This window comes from Schistocerca cancellata, chromosome 4 (assembly GCF_023864275.1).
Source record: "Schistocerca cancellata isolate TAMUIC-IGC-003103 chromosome 4, iqSchCanc2.1, whole genome shotgun sequence".
Classification (NCBI taxonomy): domain Eukaryota; kingdom Metazoa; phylum Arthropoda; class Insecta; order Orthoptera; family Acrididae; genus Schistocerca; species Schistocerca cancellata.
In genome coordinates, this window is record NC_064629.1 from 780,157,087 (window position 1) to 780,175,403 (window position 18,317).

The 18,317-nt window shown below is 39.5% G+C and overlaps 1 protein-coding gene across 3 annotated transcripts in view; it reads left to right on the plus strand.

Annotated features, from left to right (window-relative positions):
• Positions 1-18,317, plus strand: part of LOC126184636 (annexin B9-like) — a 106,539-nt gene that overhangs the window by 49,878 nt on the left and 38,344 nt on the right. For all 3 annotated transcript variants that reach the window (XM_049927111.1, XM_049927110.1, XM_049927109.1), the window contains exons 6-7: positions 5,523-5,595; positions 15,019-15,192. In XM_049927111.1, the coding sequence (XP_049783068.1) occupies positions 5,523-5,595; positions 15,019-15,192 (247 nt within the window). The remainder of the gene's footprint in view (positions 1-5,522; positions 5,596-15,018; positions 15,193-18,317) is intronic.

An 18,317-nucleotide genomic window follows, 5' to 3' on the forward strand; every position in this document is an offset into this window, starting at 1 on the left:
GCAGGTTTCTACTTTTGTAACTAGCTACTTTTCATTATAAAAACTAGAAATTTTTTCTGAGTCATCTTATATCTTTTTATAGTCGCTCAACAGCAATACTTCCCCATAAACTACACCGTCATCAATAAAGTCAGAGATTGCTACTCACCCTCTCCTTCAGATCATTTATGTCAACAGAGAATAATACTGGCCGTATCACACTTTCCTATGTCACTCCTGAAAATACTCCTGTCTCTGATGAACACCCTCTGTCTAGAGCAACATACTAGGTTCTACTACTTTAGAAGTCTTTGAGCCACTCACATACCTGGGATCCTATTCTGTATGCTCGTACCTTCATTAACAGTCTGCAGTGGGGCACCATGTCAAATGCTTTTCAGATCTCGAAATGTGGAATCTGCCTGTTGCTCTTAATCCATAGTTCGCAGGATATTGTGAGAAAAGGGCTATCCGATTTTCAGACAAGCAATGCTTTCCAAATCCTTGCCACCTACTGCCAGGTATTCCATAACAGCGACCTCAGTAGTCATTAGACATCGTAAGAGAGCAGAATGGGGCACTCCGCGGAACTCGTGAACTTTGAACGTCGTCAGGTTATTAGGTGTCACTGGTGTCGTACATCTGTATGTGAGATTTCCACACTTCTAAACATCCCTAGGTCCACTGTTTCTGATGTGATAGTGAATTGGAAATGCGAAGGGACACATACAGCACAAAAGTGTACAGGCTGACCTTGTCTGTTGACTGACAGACACCGCCAACAGTTGAAGAGGGTCATAATGTGTAATAGACAGACATCTATCCAGTCAATCACACAGGAACTCCAAACTGCATCAGGATCCACTGCAAGTACTATGATAGTTAGGCGGGAGGTGAGAAAACTTCGATTTCACGGTCGAGCGGGTGCTCATAAGCTGCACATCACGCCGGTAAATGCCAAATGACGCCTCACTTGGTGTAAGGAGCATAAAAATTGGATGATGGAACAGTGGTAAAACGTTGTGTGGCATGATGAATCACGGTACACAATGTGGCGATACGATGGCTGGGTGTGGGTATGGCGAATGCCCGGTGAACGTCATCTGCCAGCATGTGTAGTGGAAACAGTAAAATTCAGAGGCAGTGGTGTTATGGTGTGATCATGTTTTTCATGGATGGGGCTTGCATCCCTTGTAGTTCTGCGTGGCACTATCACAGCACAGGCCTACATTGATGTTTTAAGCACGTTCTTGCTTCCCACTGTTGAAGAGCAATTCGGGGATGGCGATTGCATCTTTCAGCATGATTGAGCACCTGTTCATAATGCACGACCTGAGGCAGAGTGGTTACATGACAATAACATCCCTGTAATGACTGTCCTGACTTGAATCCAATAGAACACCTTTGGGATGTTTTGGAACGCCGACTTCATGCCAGGCCTCACCGACGAACATTGATATCTCTCATCAGTGTACTACTCCATGAAGGATGGGCTGCCATTCCCCAAGAAACCTTCCAGCACCTGACTGAACATATGCCTGTGAGAGTGGACACAGTCATCAAGGCTAAGCGTGGGGAACACCATATTGAATTCCAGCGTTACCAATGGAGGGCGCCATGAACTTTTAATTCATTTTCAGCCAGGTGTCCGGATACTTTTGATCACATAGTGTATACAGGAGTCAACTACACTTTTTGCCAGTCTCTCAGGATGCTGTGCTGGGCAAGAGATTAGTGATAAATGCAAGCTAAAGAAGAGGCCAGTGCTGTAGACTACTCTTCATAAACCTGAATTGTGATTCCATTTGGACCTGACAACTTTCTTGTTTTCAACTCTTTCAGTTGCTTCTCTACACCAGGGCTACATCCTTCTTATGGGAATTCATGCATTAGTCAAATTAAGGTATGTTTGTACCATTCTCCTGTGTGAACAATTTTTTAAACATGAAATTTAAACCTTCAGGTTTCCTTTTGCTACCTTCGATTGCCGCACCAGGCTGGTCAACAAGTGAATGGATAGAATCCTTATAACCGCTTAGCTGTTTTACAAGGGACTAGAATTTTGTCGGGTTTTCAGCAAGCTCTTTTGCTAAGTTATGATGGTGGTAGTTGTTGCATGCCTCGCACATTGATCTTTTAACAGATGCACAAAACTCTACTTACTTTTGCCTATCGTCATTTGTGCGTTGTCTTTTGAACTGAGAGTGCAGCAGCCTTTGCTTCATCAGCATTTCCCGAATTTTGTTATTAAATCACGATGGGTCTTTCCCGTGCTTAATCTGCTGACTCGGTACATACTTCTCCAGAGCGTGATTTACAATGTGTTTAAACTTTGCCTGTAATTCCTCCACATTCATCATACTTGTACTCATTCATTGTCTAAGTGATATGCTAACAACTGCTTATCTGTTGTAGCAAAAGTGTTGTCCTGGCTGTATTGGTAGTTTTATTAACTTTTGTAACCACCATCGCTATGATATCATGATCACTGATCCTTGTCTTATACTGACACCACTGATAAGGTCAGGCCTATTTGTAGCTAGAAGTTTCAGAAATCGGCAGTAGAAACCACCACAGAGTCAACAAAGCCTTTGTTTGAGACACTCTACTTGCCTCCAAAGCAGAGGACCATGATCAACTCTGGAAACAATGACTCAGATTGCGAGTGTTGTGCTTGTGCCCCATGTGCAAAGCCACAAATCTTCATCACTTCTGCCAGCCACTTGTCGCCATACCCACTTCTTTCCATTCGAACTCCTCCCTCTCCTGCTCCCAGCTATTTTCCCAGTGCCATTTTTGTTTACAAAATATGACAGTATACAGTACATGCATTGTGTTACAGCGGTGGAAGGGACCTCTATCCACAAGAGACATTGCCACAAGTTCCTCCAAAAAATCATAACACGACACACACACGTCATACTAACAAATGTAAATCCACCTGATGATGGAGGTTTAAACCTTTGAAACACGTTGTGGAGATAAAACAACAATGACTGGTAACAGTAAACTTGTAGTTTCATTTAATGTCAATAACAGTCATGGTAAAGCCTAACAAAAAATGTTCGCGTTTGGAGAATAGTTCTCTCTCTGCTCTTACTTTTGCTTCCTCGTTCTTCCCCTCCCTGGCCATCACATAAGTTTCGTGAAGTTGATGTACGTAGTAAGATACACTCTGGTTCCCTACTGATTAAAACCTCTTCTGCATGTCAGTCGGCTTTCCTTTGTGCTTGAGTGCTTAGAAGACATGCCGGTGAGAATTACTCCACTTTGCTCTGATACGGCTCTACACAGTATTGGTCCAGTCCCATCTAGATTATTTGAGTCTCACATACGGCTTGGGATAACATTCAACATTACAGATGCTGGACTCGATACACCATTGTGGGTTACAACTGGAGACTGGTCCCTTTCGGAATAGCTGTGTGATCCGCCTCCTAGTGGAGGCAGGGGTTCCACCATTGCAGGTTCTGCACAAACAACAGTTAATTGCTTGTGTTTTATGCTTCCACAGCTCTCCAGAGTACCCAAAGTACTATCTCCTCTTTCTAGATAAGGAGATTCACTACCTGCAATGGTGGCCCAGGTCTGGGGTTAGGATTGCCATCCACGTTCAGTTTTTTTTTTTTTTAACTCCAGCTTTCCCCTGTCCACAGGTCTGTCCTTGATCTATCATGAGGTTCAAAAGACTCGGCTCATGCTGAAGGCCCCTGTCACCAAATTTTCTCCATTATCAGTGTGTCTTGGGGTTTGGAAGTAGTCTATACTGATGGCTCAATGGTTGACAGTCTTGCTGGCTTTGCTTATGTTCATGCGGGATGCAATGAACTCTGCTCCTTGTCAGATAGCTGCAGTGTTTCTGCTGTGGAGTTGGTAGCTATCTCTCGTGCTCCTGAGCATATCTGTTCCTGCACCAGTGAGTCCTTCCTCTTCTGTTGTGACTCTTTTAGCTCTTTACAAGACCTTAACCAATGTTACCCTTGCCATCCCATGGTCCTGACTATCCAGGATTCCCTTTTCTCACCCAAACAATTTGGACACTCGGTGGTCTTCATCTGAACCCTGGGTCACATTGGGATTCTGGGAAATGAACTTGCTGACAGGTTGGTCAAATTGGCTACTGGCAAGCCACTTATCGAGACTGGTATTCTGAAATTGGGTCTTGGATTGGTATTATGCCATTAAGTTCTAAGTGTTTGGAATATGGAATGACATACTCACTTTGCCAAACTGTGGGGTAAAGGAGGCCACAGATTTGTGGAGGTCCTCCATGCGGGCATCTCACAAGAACTTTTGTCCTTCGCTGGCTTCGCATTTGCCATACTTGGCCAACTCAATGGTCATCTCCTCCATCATGAGCATCTGCAGGACCTTTATTTATCAGTTTCGATGACTGGAAGCTATTTTGAATGTCAAAGGTTTTCCTACACCATATTAGGCTTGGTAACATGGTTTGGTTTTGGCATTCCCATATTTTTGTCCACCCCGCAGTACATCTTCTTATACAAAGCTGAAGTATTTCTGGAAAAGACTGTACACCAGTAAAAACAATACAATGCACACTGAAAGATTGTTTGGAAGAAAAAACAAACTAAATAAATTTAAAGATTATGCAGTGCGGTTATTGTCAAGATATACATGTTTTAAAGTCTTTGCATCAATCATCTAGGGGGTGATGGAATGCCATGGGGAATGACTTTTGTTAGAGACAAAATGTTCACCAGTGCTTCCCAGTGACACTAGCATCTTTTAATACTGGTTGTGCCCCTGAGAGGTGTTCATATGCATTGTGTGTTGCCTATAAACCATTCATCTGCCCCATATGAAGGGGGATAGGCAGAGTTCCTGGTTCACTTCTAAAATATTTTTCTCCTCTAGAGACACTAATTCCTAAGGTTTTCTTCTTGAAAATCACTCTGGTGGTTTACTGGCATAGGTAGTATGCAGATGCAGCACACCTGTTCATTAGACCCTGATAGTTCGGTGATATTTCGCTGTCCCAGGGCCGATGAGATTAACATAAAGATACCTAAAACCGCCAGACAGTGCCGGCAAACATTTTGTCTCTAACAAAGGTTGCTCCCCATGACATGATCTATCACCCCTAGATGAATTTTTTGAAAGACTGTGAAACACTCTGTATAAATGAAATCCGTTATTTGAAGATAAGACATGAAATGGATAACCCCATTTCTGGTCTTTAGTCCAATTTGTATTCTGACACAGTGGCATCTGAATGCAGTAGACTGAAGTGCAGTGGTATGTAAATACTAATTGATTCAATAATTGACACTCAAAAATTAAAATATTCCATAACACAGCAGGTGTAGTAATCTGCAAGAATGAAACTAGGAGATAGCAAATTTCAGGGTACACACACAAGAATGAAAGAACTGATTCAGTTTGAAGTCTGTGCTACTATAATGCTTAATGAGAAATTGCCAAATATTGATTTTTTTATTTGTATTTATTTTGAAATCTTGACTGTTGCTCTTAGAAATCAATCCTTTGTTTATAATATCCTTTCTCATTTCATTAAACAGGCAAACAGGGATGAAAATACAGATGTGGATGAGACAGCAGCCCAACAAGATGCAAACGCACTTTTTGAAGCAGGTATTTTTGCTTGAAATCATGAGTAATTGAAGATTTTTTTTTAGTTAAAAAATGGAAAATAGGCTGTACTTCCCTACTTTGTATTTTACGTCATATCAATCTGTACAGCTGTTTGCATTTCAATATTTGTCATGCCCAACAGCAGAAAGCCTTATCATGCCAAGAGTTCAAATTAGATCAGATTTTGGCACTATTGCTGTAATCAGTGAAATTTTCTGAACGTATCTAAAAGAATGGTGTATATATTTGCGCTTCATTTGAACTCAGTCACTAACAATAAATGAGAGAGAATATAGATGAATATACAACCCAAGTTACGGATTTAATTGAAATATAAATTTCCTGCTCATCAGAAAAGTGTATAAGAAATTATACTGTCATATTAAAATGTGATGGCAGCAGAGTCGAATGAAATGAGTAATGTTCATTTAGAAATTCTTACATTAGATGTGTAAATGTAACCCTGCTCCCTCTCCCAAAGAGCCAATATTCTTTGAGATGTAGTTTGTCATATACTACTAAGTGAAATGCTGTTTGTATTGTGCCAGACATGTTACACTTCTTTGTAATACATATGATACATGTTTGGTTTTGTATCTAATAATTGCATTATATGATAATTACATATATTATTACATTGCTGTTGTTTGCTATTATCTTGTTGTTAGATGAGAAACAACTTATAACACAAGTTTTGTAAGGTTAAAGTACTATTTATTTCTGCTTACTTTTTGTGATTTTACTAGTGCCACCATGGAGATGTACTTAGTTGGTCTGCAAACCCAAATGCTTCACAAATAAAAAGAAACACAATGTGTATTTTGCAAGACAAGCAGCCTTTCACTTAGTTGCATTAGACAAACCACATCTCAAAGAACATGGGGGGTAGGACATCAAACAGGCAGACTTGGAGCAGGAGAAGCATCCCAGGACATTTTAATTTCCACTGTGTCTACTTTTACAAATAAATTGACAAAACTTTGTGAGCATGACCAGGAAGGATTCAGGATTCACACTCATAGCAGTGGAAGTTAAAAAAAAAAAAAACACAATAAAATATTTTTTCTTACATGTGAAATTTAATAATTTTTTTCACTTACTGTTGGCTGCTGCTATAGGTATACTTTTCTTCATGAGTAAGAGAGATTCTTCAATGAATTCTGCATAGCATACAAACCATACTTACAGGTGTATGAAACTCTAGATTTTTCCAAATCTATTAAAAACTGGTAAAAATTGAGATAATTAACTATAAAATTTGAGTTTTTTCTAAACATGAAGTTTAAAATGTAACACCTCATTCATTTTTTCGTAAACTGAATAAATTCTAGAGTTACTTACTCCTGTAAGTATGGTTTATATGCTGTGCAAAATTCATCAAAGAATCTCTTATTTATGAAGAAAAGTGTACCAATAGTAACAAATGCAGCAAATAGTAAGTGGAAAAAATGATGAAATTGCACATGTAAAAACAATTATTTAGTTATGTTTTGAACTTCCACTCCTACAAATGTGATTCCTGAATCCTTCCTGGTCATGCTGACAAAGTTTCATGAATTCATTTGTAAAAGTATAGACAGTGAAAATTGGAACATCCTGCGGTGCCTCTCCTGCTCCAGGTTGACCCGTTTGACATCCTACCCCCGGTAAAAAGCATTGTGAATTGTGCTTTGTTAGTCTCATATCATACGTATCCTAAATCAGATGATTCAGGTACAGAAGACACATCAAAATTGTGGTAAAATTTCATCATAACCAGAACAGCTGATGTTCATAACAGCATACTAATGATAATAGTACATACATGTACATACAATTAAAAAAAATCTATCTTGAAATTTCCCCTTACTCAAATTATCATTTCATCTGTAGCGGTTCCGCCTTCTTTGTTTCTTCATTTGTTGCTCTCGGTGTCAATGTACTGTGTTGCTACACTGGCTGAAAAATGGGGTTTGTAATTTGGACGCTGACTACAGTAAATGATGTAGCCGACAGGTGCACAGCTGTGTTTCGCTTGACTTTTACTTTCACTTTGCACAATCCCGCAGTAATACTCCGTTATACAAATATGACCAGTGCACTATTGTTTAAACTTTCCATAAGCCTCGTTAATAGTTTGCAGGCGAACCTCAACATACTGCTACAATATTTCAAAGTTTAATTTACAGAAATTACAATTAAAACTTAACTCATTAAATTAACTAAATATATAGAAAAATTGCATCTTTTTAACAGGTTCTTCTACTACAAGGGTTAAGCCGAATTATTTGTCCAAATGATGAAATTAACAAATATAGTCGTGCAAACAATACTTTTGATGAAACTGTAAATTACTTTGGAATTAATTAAGAGCTGGCTTTGCTAACATGTTTTTGAATAGAGCCAAATAGATACTAGCATTTCGTCTTCCAAATGTTTGTAATTAGTGCAGAATTTATATTTGTTCATATGTCAACAATAGAATTTAAGTTACAAAACAGTTACTGATTTCACTCTATAACAAAAGATACTAACTAGGAATAATTGAAATAAATTAGAAAATCAACTACATGCATAAAACTAAGCAGAAAATTAGATCTGGTGTTACATTCTTTAAACCTGAGGGCCAACCTTACTCTTTTATGAAAATGCAGATTATATTCATGTATGCCAATGGTAAATAGTTAAAAGTAACAAAACAAATTTAAAGAGGCAGTTGGCAAAACAAGAGGGGAATTAAAATTATCCCAGCTTGCTTCATCACAAACCACCTCTGAATTCTTCTACCGAATAGAAGCATTTCTCCACAGAATTTGCTGTAGCCTTATTTTTAAAAATTCTTACTTTGTATTGAATGTGTTTTTGCTCATGAATTTGTTATACATGGTGGTCAGAAACAGTCTGAAAAGCTTGTAAATATGTTGTAGGGGAGGTTGTGCTGAGAAATAACTTTAAAGGAAAAAATTTGATATATTGTGTCCTTTCTGAGTTATTAAGCATTGAAGTTAGCCAATCAGGTTGTTGCACATGCAAATTTAAGCAACTTGCCAGATAAAATTTGTGCTCATTGTTCTCCTTGCATAACTAATAGTGTAAAAGACTGCTCAGTGTTTGGCTTGGGTTAAATCCTTACCACCATCCCATGTCCATTTTTTTTTTTATCACTCTCTTGTTCGCTTTTAGGAAGCCAAACAGAGACCATGTTTGGTGACACTCTTTATTCCTTGTGTTGTATGTGTGAGTTAATGATTCTTCTCAAAAAAAATTTTGTCTGCTGCGTAGGAAGATAATAATTTTGTAAATGTGTGTGGAGGGAACAGCTATACTTTGCAGTTTCCAAAATAGAGGATGACAAGATTCTTTTTGTTGTGCCATACACATGTATCAGACAGCATTCTTCTGCAATTTCTGTAGTTGAGATAAATTATTTGTACTTCCCCAAGGCAATATACCATACCTAATGACCTAACAACAAATTGAAAATAACTAAGATTGCTATTTTTTTGTACTCCTGTCATTAGAACTTGTTCGTATTTGCATTGAAAGCGCAAAACTGCTTAGGTTATTTGATAGGAAGTCAATATGTGTATTCCAGCTTAGGTTCTTGCCCACATTTAGTCTAAAGAATTTGAGTGTGTCAACTTCTTCCATTAGTTGGTTGATGTGTTGTATTTTAAGTTCCACACGTTTCGAATTTTTGGTTTTGAAATGTTCCATATAACTTTTTATAATGTTTAGTTTCAACTCACTTAACTGCAAGTAGTTTTTTAGGATATCCAGTGGGCTGACAATAGAGCCCAATCGTTCCTGCACCATCATTCCCCCCAACCCCTGCCCTGGGGGCTCACAGTTCTGTCTTCAGTTCGTGCATGGCACACAAGAGGTCCCTAACTATTGCAGCCCATTCTTCCTTCCTGGACTGCATTTCCCTCACTGCGCCCCTTCCTCCGCATCCTCACTCCTTCCATGCTGCCCCCTTCTTCCCCTCTCTTGGTGTTCCAATTCATGTCAACCTGGCTATCTACCTGGTTCCTTGTATTGCTTGCGATTTTGTTTCTCTTGTCTGTTCTTTCATCCTTTTTGGCATTTTTGGTCCCCCTTGGGGTTTGAGCTCCACTTCTAAGTTTCCTGCCTTCAGTGTGAGCCATTTGGGGAAGACCTCTCTCCCGAGTGTCTATGGCATGGATTCCTCTCCCCTCTTCCTTCCCTGTCGTAGCCCACCTACACCCAACTATGTCACCAGCACGTGTAGCCAGTCCGTGTGGTGGGGCTTTTATGTACCCACCTGGCTTGAGCCCCATGACAACACAGGGATCAAACTATTGATACCTGAGCTGTTGTCTCCCCATGTATGCCAAGGAGTGGTTGCTTCTCATCCTGGAACATCAGAACTCCTGGCAATGGCTGCCTTGCCAGATGGCCCTTTCTGTGGCTAGGTGGTGCCCACAGGGATAGCTCCTAATCAGAGTGGATGCTTGGCGCATGAAGCGTATCAAGCTGCAAAAATCTGGGTGTTCTCAAACAGCTGTCTCTCTGAATGGTAAATGATCATTGAATGCTGCTTCCTATGACCCTCCTGCCTTCCCTTCCCTGGCTACATCCTGGGAGGAGGGCCAGGCTCGCCGTCTTGGGATGAAACATTTTCCACACTACCTGGTCTGTACTAGGATGGATGCTTTTTGAAAATATCAAAGACAAGTTTAGGTCAGTGTAGTCTCTCAGTAAGATGCAGTTTGGCTCCCTGTTGACCAAAGCTGCTTCTGCCGGCCACTCTGGAGTTCTTCATGCTTGTGATGGTTTTGGTGACATCCCAGTGTCTGTTACCCCTCACCAGTTTCTGAATACGGCCCAGGGAGTGATTTTTCATAAGGACCTCGTGTTGCAAACTAATGAGGAACTCTGGGCTAATCTGGAGTGATGCAACATTCATTTTGTTAGACGTGTGCAGATGGGTCATAAAGACAACCACACTGATACTGGCACCTTTATTCTGACTTCTGAGGGAGATACTCTCTCAGAGAAGATCAAGGTAATGTGGTACTGATGTGATGTGGAGCCATACATCCCACCACCAAAGAGGTGCTTTCGGTGCTTGCGTTTTGGGCATACGTCTTCCTGCTGTATGGCAGACACTCTGTAAGGTAACTGTGGATACCCACTCCATGAGGGAAGTTCTTTTGTTCCACCATCTGTGTGTGTAAATTGTCATGACTGCCACTCTCCTTGCTAGCCAGATTGTCCTGTTTACAAGAGAGAAAAGAATATCCAAAAGTAAAAGTCTCTGGATCATCTTATCTTATGCTGAGACTCACCAAAAATATGACCCACTCCACCCAGTGTCTATTTCTTGTACCTTTGCCTCCTACAGATTTTTAAGTCTCACTGGCTCTTCCGGGTTTGAGTTGACACTTCACTCAGCACTCCTCGGATTCGGGAGAACAGTATCCCACAGGGTTGTGTGTTACTTGTCACACTCTTCCTCATCACCATCAATGGGTTTCACCTCTGTTGGGCCTATGGTTAGCCAGGTGTTGTATGTCGATGATTTTTTGCGTCTGGTGGAGCTCTCCCTCAGTAGCATCTGCTGAATGAATGCCAGCTCCAAAAGTCACCATCGGAGGGGCCTCTGCATGGACCCTTTCCCATGTCTTCCAGTTTTGTCCCTGCAAAATGCAGGTTATGAATTTTTGCTGTAGATTCACAGTACAGCCCGATCCAGAACATTATTTTGGCAACTGGTGCCTAGATGTTGTAGCACGATCCCATTTCTTGAGGCTTATTTTTGATAAAGAGCTGATGTGGCTACCTCATATCCATGGCCTGAATACCACATGCATGCGGAAGCTTAATACTCTCTGCCTCCTGGCCCACACATCTTGGGGTGATACTCCTCTCCATCTTCACCGTGCTCTGGTTTTGTCCAGACTAGATTATGGTTGTCAGGTTTATGGCTCAGCAGCTCCTTCCACTCTGAAAATACTTAGCAATATGCACCCCATGATGATCAACTGGGTTATTGGTGCCTTTTGCACTAGTCCGTTTGACAGTCTTGTCACAAAAGTGGGGATTCCTCATTGACAAATATAATGGAGCCATCTCCCAGTTTCTCATGCAATTGCCATTTGACAATTCTCTGACTGTCCCGTTTACACCATCCTCTTTGCAGACGAGGAATGTCTCATTCCTGATATCTGCCCTCTGGTGGGATTGCCGATAAGAATGCATCAGTGTTTTAACTTGTACAGACTCAATGAGTAGCTTACAGTCTATAGACCAATGCTACTCTTGTCACCCTTTGGTCTCTACTATCGATGACCTTCTGTTTGACCTTGGCTGTGCAGCCTGCTCAGTTGTCTTTCTCTGGGTCCCATGTAATGTGTTCATCCCAGGGAATGAACTGGCAGACCGTTTGGCTAGAGGGGCAGATACTTGCCCCATTCACTTTCATGATTCAAGGTGCAGATACACACAAAATCTGTTTTGCCCAAAAGTGGAATCACATTTGTTGTACTACTGCTCTCAGTAATAAACTCTGCACAATCAAGGAGACTACTGCAGTTTGGTGCTCTTCCTTCTACTCCTCTCGGAAAGAGTTCACTGTCTTATGCCATCTGTGCATTGGTCATACTAGGCTCTCCCATTGTTTCCTCTTGTGTATTGAGCCACCCCCGAAATGTGGTCGTGGAGCCAGACTGAAAGTATCCCATACATTGATGGAATGTCCCTTCTTTTGGCCCTTTGTACTAAGTATAGCCTTCCAGATTCTTTGTCTTTAATGTTAGCAGGTGATTCACAGTTGGGTGAAGTGGTCCTCAGTTTCCTTTGTGAAATCTCTCTCTCTCTCTCTCTCTCTCTCTCTCTCTCTCTCTCTCTCTCTCTCTCTCTCCAGTTATAAGGTTTAGCTTTCCTTCTGGAGCAGAGGCAGAGTTGTTGTGGTTGGGACCGCTCTTGGTTTGGGACTCGTGACCTCTCCCCCATGCAAAGACTGCTTTTTTATCCCTCTGCTTTTCTTGTTTTAAGATTTGTCATACCCTTTAACGCCTTCTACTGTGAATGTTTTTAGCTTCCTCACTTCATAGTTTGACAGAATCCACCCAATTTTAGTGGACACCTCTATCCTATGCACGTAACATTTGAATTGTGGAACTGATGACCTCGCCATTTAGTCCCATAACCCCCCCCTCCCCCCTCAATCAATCACTCAATCAATCAATCGGTCTCTCAGTCAGTGAATCAGTCATCATTGCTCACATGTTTATCTAATTTGCATGTACGCAAGGTATGGTTTTGGAGCCAGAGGCTTCTGTAAGATCGCAGAAGATACCTACAAATTTACTCCTCTGATCTCATCCTTCCCATATCTTTCCAGGAAAGTTACTTGCTGCATCCAGAGTGTTTTTTCCTTGTTGAAATCCAAATTGGTTAATTATAATATTATCATTTTTACAATAAACTTTTGGGTCTTGTTTGTGGCTACTTCTTCCAAAATTTTCAACAGACTTGGAAATATAGAAATAGGATGATAGTTTCCCATGTCTTTCCTCATCCCTTTCGTGAACATACGTCTGACTTCAGCATACTTCAACATATCAGAAAAGCATCCCTATTCAAAAGGTTGATTATTTTAGTTTATAGAAGTGCTATTATGTGATACGTGGCTTTAATGACTTCAGTGGGTACCCCATCCCACTCAGCAGAGTTTTTATTTTTTTAATGGTAATGTAACCTGTTCCATATCCTCTACTGAGACTTAAAATCTGAGAGATACTCCGTTTCTTGGTATTGTCTAAATAGTCTTACTTTACTCTAAGACTCTGCTAAGACAGCATCTGACTTTGCCACAGTTGTGAAGAATTCATTTAAACACTCTGATATTTGAGATGAGTTTACAATAAGGCTGCCATCTACTGTAATCCTAGATATTTCATTACTACTAACTCCAATGCCTAACTCTGATTTGACAATTGACCATGCCATGTTTGACTTATTTGTATGTTGCAAAATGGAGATATTGTTTGGCTGCCTTCACAGCTTGTCTCATTGTAGCTTTATAATGTCTAACATCTTCAGTAAAATGCCAATTTTTATTGTATTTAAGTTCATTGTGGGATTGCCTCTTCCTGGTGCTAGAAATTTTTATACCCTGAGTTATCCAGTTAAGTTTACTAGTCATTTTGTTGCTTGTGGCTCTAAGTGGAGAAAATGTTATTAAACTTTTCAAGTTAGCTACTTAAAAATTTGACAGTTATTGCTACCTGAAATGTAGCTGTCAGAAGGCCATTCAACTTCTCTTAACTTACTACTAAATATAGAAGTTTTTTTCAGTTCCTTGTTGTATGGCTATTATTACAAGAAATTTCCGTGTTAATTTTTGGTGATTTGGTGAATAATGTGGAGTGGTCAGAGATTCCTGAATCTAAGCAAGATTTATAAACACGTTTTTCCTTTTGTTTTTCTTTATTGAGACTTTCAAGCAAGCACTGAAATTTGACCATAAAAGCTTAAATTTTGTACTCTATTTGTATATGTGGATACATTTTCATGCTCACGTTATTTAGCACACTTTTGTTATTTCCATAATTATTTTTCCAAATATAGTTCATGGAAAACACATCTGGCACAAAAGTGATCTCCATCATGGGCTTTTCTCTCTTGCAGCTCCTCAATATTTGTGCTTCATTCTTATTTCCTCAGTTTCTGATGAAAATGCAACAGTTCTTTCATTTAAATATCTTGGAGCTTTCTCATTAAACAGGAGTTACAGCTTGCCTGTGATTTTTAGTGGAGTATGGAGTACTGTAGCCTACAATAGTATATACAAGACAGTCCACAATTCCTATTACATGCTTGTGGGGGTTGTAGAGGGGACTAAGTAGATAAAGTTTCGATGAAGTAAGTTTGAGGATCAGATCACTTTACGATGTCTGAAGACACAGTACATGAATAAACTGAGAAGAGGGTGCCATCTTCAGTCCCAGTTTCATTTATGACATCACATACCACTGCCATCCAACTACAACAGTGGACGAGAAAAACTGAGATGTTTGCAATTACGAGGGTTGACTATGGTGCTCTACAGATGCACCACACATTAGATATTGAAGAGGACATCTTTTGTTTCATAGAAGAGAACACAATGACAAGTACTTTAAACATTGCATGTGCTGTGGGATCCTGTAGAGCGTACAAATTGGAGTTCGTATTTTCCTTTGTGTGCATTCTAGGAAGTGGGAGACTTGAAAGTGATTATATCTTCAAATTTATTTTACATTTGAATGGTAAATTGTCAGATGTAGGCTTCTTATTGAACCTTTATCTACTAGATCCCCTCTAGAACATGTAGAAGCCTGTAAGTGGAAATGTGAAACACCCTTCATATCAACTTCATAATAAGACTTTGCCCATGTGTGTGTGTTTATTATTGGTATTTTCAAACTTTTACAGGTGAGAAGCAATGGGGAACAGAAGAGTCAGTTTTCAATGCAATTTTGGTTTCTCGTAGTGAAAATCATTTGAGGCAAGTGTTTGTGGAATATGAGAAACTGACGGGTCACACCCTGGAGGAAGCCATTAAGAGTGAATTTTCAGGAAGCATAAAGAAGGGCTTGATAGCAATAGGTATGTTTGTGGTATAGTATTTTTGTTCTGTTGTTAATATCTTACTTATGTTGAAAAAGTCATAATTTTTGGTCATCATAAGCTATATGGTTAAATAGTGTAGAACAAACACTGCCCAGAACAGTAAAGCAGGTTTGTCACTTTCAGCTTTTAGTGAAGGAAGGAAGACTCCAAAGAAATTATATTAGATGAAACGACTTACTCCAGCAGACAGCAAGAAGCTGAACTTCTATCATTACACGATGTATTCAGAAAGTTGCCGGAATTATTTTCATTGTGTACTAGTGTGCTAGCTCTTAGCAAGTAGAGTTCCTACTTCTAAGTGAACCATAAAAAGAGATCCCCATGTTTCCTCTGAAGTTGAACTTCATGGAAATCAAGAAGTATCACAATTAATATTGTGTTAGTTTATGGAAATGGAAACATGGGCTATGATAACATTAAATTTCATATAGTAGACATGTAACAGCATTTGAAACCACCTGACATACTGGAAAAATATCATTATGTTGATAGCATAGGTAATGGTACAATGGTAGAAACTTTCTTGAAGCAAAATAGTTGCTGGAAGATAACCAAAGGAGTGGGTGGTGGTCTGAAAGTGACAAAATTGTGAAACTTGTATTAGACTTCCTTGTTAAAGATACAGCCGGGTCGTTACAAGGAAGGGTGATACATATAGTACAGGGTGTTATGACACCTGTGCCGAGTCTGGGGCTTCACCTGCATGTATATCGCCTGGCCAGGCCCTCAGACAGTAACACTGTGTGCATACCTCCCATACTGTGTGACTGAGTGTAGGGGTGTTTTCATTTGAGTTTTTGTCAAGTTTTCATTATTGTATTCACGTAGGATCGATGAATGTTTATTGGGTTGAAACATGTAAAAACAGTGATTTGACAATACACAGATTAGTGAAGAAATTTTGAGAGACTGGATCGATTTTAGACAAACAAAGATCTAGAGGACCCAGTGTTTTACTTGAAAATAAATTAGATGAGGTACATGAGGTCTTGGAAAGAAGTGTGAGAAAGTTTTGTGCCATTTATCTCTTCACATTGGTGTGTCAGTAGCATCTGCTGATTGAGCTGTGCACAAACTCAAACTGAAACCACACAAAATAATAGTAGTGCAATGACTAACTTGGATTTTGTTGCTTGGTGTCATTGTCTCGCCTGGCTGTTGGTATGTGCATGATGGAGAGGTTGATTCTGAAATGCTCTTTTTTTCTGACAAAGCATGGCTGCATTTTTCAGGGTACCTAAATTAGCAGAATAGTTGATGCTGGAATTCAGAAAATCCTCATTTGTTACTTCGACAGCCTGTGCATGATGTGAAAATGGGTGTATGGTGTGCAATTAATGCAAAATTAGTGCCAGACAAATTATTCTACTAATCTTTCTCTGTGAGATGATAACTCATAACAAAGAGACCTACCGTTATTTCATGCAGGGCAATGCGAGACCACACTCTGTCAATGCTTTTGTGATGATAATACAAAGTGTTTTTGATGATAGGATAGTTGACTGGTCTCCTCATTCTCCAGATCTAAATCCATGTGATTTTTATCTTTGGGAAATATTAAATATAGGGTATATGTAAACAATCACCATAAACTTCAAGAGTTAGAAGACAGGGTTCAGCTAGGCATCCCTCAAATTTTGGCAGCCGAAATTCATAAAGTGTTTGGTAATGTATTCAGAATGTGTCAGGCTACTCTTGCCATGGAGGGACATCATTTTGGGAACCTGCTAAAAATAAAGATAGCTTAATTTATTCAGATTGCATCATTGTTTACACTCGGCATAGGGGAAGCATGCAGTGAGCTGCGGGCTTCCCTCATTTATCACATGTGAAACATCCTGTAATACTGTACCAACTGTTGTTGACATTATCAGGAAAAAGCATGGACACAATTCATTGCATCATCTTGCTGAAGAGTGACAGAGGGTGCAAGTATATGCTTGTGTTGATTTAATGTAAAAGGCCAGTAAAAGAGAAATGGGTATTTCCATTTTCTAGACTTGAGCTGAGCTGTACCTGCATGGAACTCAAATTGCCATTAGTAAATCATTACCGAAGTTGAAAAATGTTATTTTGACATTTGTATTGAGACTAAGTTACTAGGATCAGTCCAAAATTAATTGTCTATTTTTACCTTCTTTTTTTATAGGAATTTGTGTGGATTTTCACAAGATATGCTGATAAATTTTTTTTATTTTTATTTTTTAGTGTATTCTACATCACACATTAAAGTTTTCTTTCTTCCTATTTATTGGAATACAACATATTTAAATGCCTTGTCTCTCGGAGAACAAGGAATAAACTTGTCTTCAGTAACCTGAAGGGGGATAAAAATCAGGTGGTGGTATGTCCTGAGGGAGGACTGGGATTAAAATCTTTGTCCAGCCATCTATATTTAGGTTTCCTGGTGTTTGCCTGAACTGAAATGAGGTGAAAGCTGGGATAGTCCTTTTGAAAAGGGCAGGGCAAATTTCCTTCCACATGTGTACCTCAACTTGTGCTTCTCTTTTTGTTGATGGGATGTTAAACGGCATTTGGGAACCGTGTTTATTTAAAGATGTTTTTCATTAAGAGACCCACTTCAAACTAACAGAAAGTGCAATTCAACAGTTGTTGACTGGCACCAATAGTGTTGACGTGTTTTATAAAATTGTCACTTCACTGTGTGGGTGCTTGCATTGGCACACGTCAGCATATCATGGTTCTTCCTGTCCAGCTGTTGCAGGATCATGTCCACTGCCAGATAATACGTCCATGAATGCATATTGACACTGTGCTTTCTACAGCAAAAAAAAAATTGTTGTGGGACAGTGTTTTAACTAAACATAATCCATTTTGTAAACCTTACTGTGGTACGGTCTATTAACAATATTGCTATCTGAGGATTGTATGTAAATATTTAATTTAAAAAAATGCCAAATTTGAATTCTGCGTGTTGCTAAAATATATTGAAGGATATTAAAACAGCTGGAATTACTGTCTGACAATATTTATGGGCAGTCAAGGAACAAGAATAATCTGAAAGAATTTTTTCGCTTAGCCTATTACTGCAGCTGTGAACAAAACATTGTTATTATTGCAAGTGTTAAATTTTATTCAGT